Raw genomic sequence first — 4,976 nt, 5'->3', positions numbered from 1 at the left:
ACCTTTCTTATAATATATGTCCAAATTAAATGTATATATAAATATAAATATATATTAATGGGTTGTTAAGATAAAAGTTAGTTAGAACTAATAAATATATTAGAATGAGAAAATAAAATTAAGTTAAATAAATAAATAATTAAATAATAAATTAATAAATAAATAAAAAATAGATAAATAACTAGAAAATAATATTAAGTTAAAAAAATAAATAAATAAATAAATAAAAGATGAGAAAATAGTATCCAAATAAATAAATGACCAGAAAATAATATCAAATAAATAAATAAATGACAAGAAAATAATATTAAGTTAACTAAAATATCGAAAAAAAAGAATTTATAATATATATATATATATATATATAAGAGGAGCCAAAAAGCCAGGGGGCAGAAAAAACGACTAAGAAGAGAGTGCTGGGATCCATCACCTACTGATTTTCCAGCCATCCTCTCTATTGAGATTGCTCTGTCTCTTTTTAATCTCAAGAGCTTCCCTAAATTTCTGATGATGGAAGTGCGAAACCTTAGCGATAACACTAGCCTCCTCAATACAAACATGATGATTGGTTTTTTCTGCATGTCAGCTAAAGCGGAAGACTTTGCTCTTCTATGCTTAAGGTCAGCGGCGTGCTCACTAATCCTTTGATTAATGGAGTGACAAGTCGCACCAATATAGGGGTTTCCACAAGAATAGGGGATAATATACACCCCTTTCATATCTTTGGGGTCGAAGGATCCTTCACTGATCTGAATTAATGGAGTGACGAGTCTCACCAATGTAGGGGTTTCCACAATAATATGGGATAATATATACCCCTTTCATATCTTTGGGGTCGAAGGATCCTTCACTGATCTGAGGGACAAACGAATGGTGTTAAGGGGCCTAAAGGTCATAGGGACACTATGCATCTTGAGAATTCTTGCAAGCTTATCAGTGGTCCCCTGAACAAACGGAAGATGGACACCTGGAATCCGTGCCTTCGGTTCCCTTTTAGTTAAAGAATTTCTGGCAGCTTTAAGGAAAGCCTTCTGACCCAAGTATCTACTATAACCATTCTCAACAAAGACATCAAGGAGATGGGATTTTTCTTTCTCAAAACTCTTCTTATCCCAGATACTTAAGGCCCGAGTAGCAAGGGTATTGAGAACACCCATCTTTTGAACCGAGAAATGACATGAAGATACTGCTCCGTAAAAAAAAAATCATTTCATTCCAACCGAAAACTCCAAAATAAAATCTCATCACTATCCTATTTGAGAACCATTTCATTCCCCACCAGAAACTCCAAAACAATGTGTGTCTTTTTCAAATTAAATTAAAGTCTTCACACAAACCCCTGTGTCTCATCACTCTCCTATTTGAGAACCATTTCATTCCCACCAAAAACTGCAAAACAGTGTCATCACTGTCCTTTTCAGATTAAATTAAAGTCTTCACACAAACACCCGTGGTTTGAAAATGATGATAGAAATTTGAGGGCAGGTTGAACCTAAGGTTGTGAGAAGAATGTCGAGGAAGCCTTCACGAAGTACGCATTGCCACGAAATTTCCGGGAAAGTACGCATTGGCGGCATGTAATGTCTTACTATGGAAATGTATGATTTATATTCTTAACTCACGCACTTCTCCATCCGCCACGAAATTAAAAACCTATCTGAATCTCCATCTCTTTGCGATCGGCGAGAGACAATTTCGATGGATGTTGCAGAGGCGAGTCTCAACATAAGTATGTTGGAGTTCATTCGCCACCATTTACTGGAAGTGGAGGACGATATTGATATCAGAGATATTGGAGGAAACTCATCCTCAATGTCTTCATCCTTATCCTTCACCACCGGCGGTTCATGCCAGAATAGCAGCAGCATATCAGTATCAGAGGACGATGCGAGTAAATTTACCCAACAAAACTGCTCTCCATCTTCTTCTGTGTGCTCAGTTAAAAGAATAGAGACGGTTAAGGTAAAGCCACAGGCACATGAGGAGGAGAATACAGGGATGGAGAAGAGCTGCGCCAGACACTACAGAGGAGTGAGGCGGCGGCCATGGGGAAAATTCGCGGCTGAAATAAGGGACCCCGCAAGGAAGGGGACCAGGATATGGCTGGGTACTTTCGAAACCGCCGAAGAGGCTGCTCTCGCATATGATCGCGCTGCGTTCAAAATTCGCGGATCCAGGGCTATGGTTAACTTCCCCCTCGTCTTAGCTTCCAATTCAGAAGATGGATCGGCCGAAGGTCAGAAGGCGGAGAAGAGGAAGAGAGGAAACGGTGATAAAGGGCTGGTGCAAGGTTGAGCGTTACTTGCATCATGATTAGCTCGAGAATTTTTATCATAATTTTGTACGGAAAACAATGGAAATTCTGCTACTATTTTTGAAAAAGTTGGACAGAAATTTTTGTTACAGCTGTTAATTTTAAAATTTTGGCTGTCTCACAGTTTTTTTTCAGGGTGATAATCTATTTCCACTATTGAAAAATAATTTAAATACTCCCACAAGTTTTTACAAAATTCTGACTAGAATTTCACTTCCTGAAATTGTAATCTCTCTCCATGATTAGATTTCTTGACCTTTTTTCACCAAACTGTGGCTGGAATATCGCCTTGTGGAGTCTATTTCCACTATTGAAAAATAATTTAAATACTCCCATAATTTTTTACAAAATTCTGACTAGAATTTCACTTCCTGAAATTGTAATCTCTCTCCATGATTAGATTTCTTGACTTTTTTTCACCAAACTGTGGCTGGAATATCGCCTTGTGGAGTGCAGATTATAATAGATGATAACATTCAATACCTCATCTATTGTAATATGGGTATAGCCACAAACAGTAAAGTTGAGGCATTAGCTCTTGTAGGCCTTCTTCATTTTTGTTCTTTCTCAACATTCAGGCTGTCACTATCTTTGGTGACTCTAAAGTCAGGGTGGATTTTGTTTTGGGGAAAAATAACATCTAGAAACCTCATGTGCTTGAATGGATGGACAGAATTAGGTTCTTCTGGAGAAGGATGGAGGGATGCTCCATTCACCATATAAACAGGGCTCAGAATCAGCAAGCGGACTCTTTGTCAAAGGAGGGTTTTCATTTGGATCCAGGCTTTTGGTATATGAAGGTAATGTCGTAAGGGGAAGTCTTCCATATTCAGGACTTTGCCTTTCGCGGTTTTTAAATCTCAATTTACTCAAGTTTGCATTATCTTTTACTCCTCTTTCTTTTTACTTGTTTCTCAAATTTCGACTATGGAAGGTTCATGTATAATCGATGTATTTTGGGGAAGACACTGTTTATCCCTCTGCTTATCAATTGCCTCATTTGTCTATCAGAAGTGTAATATTTTTACAACTAACTTGCAGTTCTTTGGACTGTCTTGTTTTTTTCCATGGAAATCTTTTTCCATCAGGTGGGATTATGCTTCCCATATCTCCTAGTTTCTCTGGGCTTAGTTCTATATTTTGCCATATACAAAATTACTATGTCAATGTACTAATCTGTCTTTATATATCTTATATAATAGAATCTTGCTTTTTTCGAAAGCCATTTTTATTTAGAGGTGATTGATGCTTTTTAATATATTGAATAAAATTTGGAATATTAATTCATTTATATTTATATATGTTTTTTATATTTAACTAATATAATATAATTATGAAATTAATATAGAAATTAAATAACAATTAACATCATGTGAAAATGTGTTTATCTTTTATATTTACATAATATAATTATAAAATAATTATTATATAATTATATAAATTATTAAATAAAAATATAAGGAAATTTACTTTTTATGTATATTTATGAAATTATTATACAAATTATTCAATAAAAAGAACATAACATCAATTTTTGAATTTATAAAACGAATATTTATACTAAACCATTAATTAAAAAAATAATGCCACGACATATATCGACAATATTAAATTAGACTAATTAATAAATATGTCTCTGTTGAAGACTATGAAAAGAAATTGCGAAATGTTTAGGTGAAATATTCGTTAACAATGGGAGAGGCATTTGTAACGTTGTCGTTCACTGACGAACAGTTTTCATTTTGATTTCGGTTATTTCTGTGGCCCAGCTTTTATAGGATCCCCATTTTGGGATTTGTTTTAAAAATACCCGATTATGGTGGAATTTTTTTAGTCTCGTTTAAATTAATATTTACATTTTATTTTTATTTTAGGTTTAAAATTAGTTTTTAATTGTAATTTTAGATTTAGCAACTTGAAAAAATTCTAAAACAAATAAATTAGAGAGATTTTACAAATTTAAGATTCCAATTTGATTTACCAAATTTTAAATAAATTAAAGCATAAATTACACTAACAAAAATTAGCAAACCTTTTACAAAAATTAGCAAACCTTTTATAGAAAACTCCTGTAATTATTTCCAAGATGATTGCTTAGGAATGTTATTTACTCGTAGTGCTTATTATTCCAGATTTGTTTCGCAGCCAATTTACCGTGTTTTATTTCTAATCGTTTAAATACTTTCTATGTTGTAAACTATTGATATTTTTTGTTAATTAAAATATAAATATAAAATAAAATAAATTTACATTATAGATATTTAATTTAAATATACAAAACCTAATAAATAATATTTAATTTAAATATACAAAACAGAATAAATAATATATTATTTTTCATTTTAAAGTACTTACACAGAATAAAAGATAAAAAGAATCAACTTAGCGTGCTCAACGATGGAAGAAGATCTGTAACTACAAACGCCCGTTAAAAAACTTTTATTTTTATATGGCCCGGATTAAAAATAATGGTTGGTAGTAAAAGTAAAGTTATCTACTAGAAGGAAACATAAGTCGGCCTCATAGGTATGCTGTGTGTAAAGAAGATGTATTTCATAATTTTATTCCCTGCTTTATCAGGATTATAGCATTTGCTTTATCAGGGTTATAGCATTCGTTTTGTAATAAAAGTGTATTGAGAAAATGTTTAATATTTTTTATT

At 32.8% G+C, this 4,976-nt stretch overlaps 1 protein-coding gene across 1 annotated transcript; it reads left to right on the top strand.

Annotated features, from left to right (window-relative positions):
* Positions 1-1,689: 1,689 nt before the first annotated feature.
* LOC149257769 (ethylene-responsive transcription factor 1A-like) lies at positions 1,690-2,376 on the top strand. Its single transcript, XM_089370213.1, has one exon. The coding sequence runs from the start codon at positions 1,699-1,701 to the stop codon at positions 2,293-2,295; it is 597 nt and encodes a 198-aa protein (XP_089226339.1). The 5' UTR covers positions 1,690-1,698; the 3' UTR covers positions 2,296-2,376.
* Positions 2,377-4,976: the final 2,600 nt, after the last annotated feature.

The sequence above is a fragment of the Pinus tabuliformis genome, chromosome 6 (genome assembly GCF_031772625.1).
Source record: "Pinus tabuliformis cultivar Carrire ecotype Pingquan chromosome 6, CPIR1, whole genome shotgun sequence".
In the NCBI taxonomy this organism is placed as follows: domain Eukaryota; kingdom Viridiplantae; phylum Streptophyta; class Pinopsida; order Pinales; family Pinaceae; genus Pinus; species Pinus tabuliformis.
Note: the sequence above shows the minus strand (reverse complement) of the source record. Positions and strands in the feature narration are given on the sequence as shown.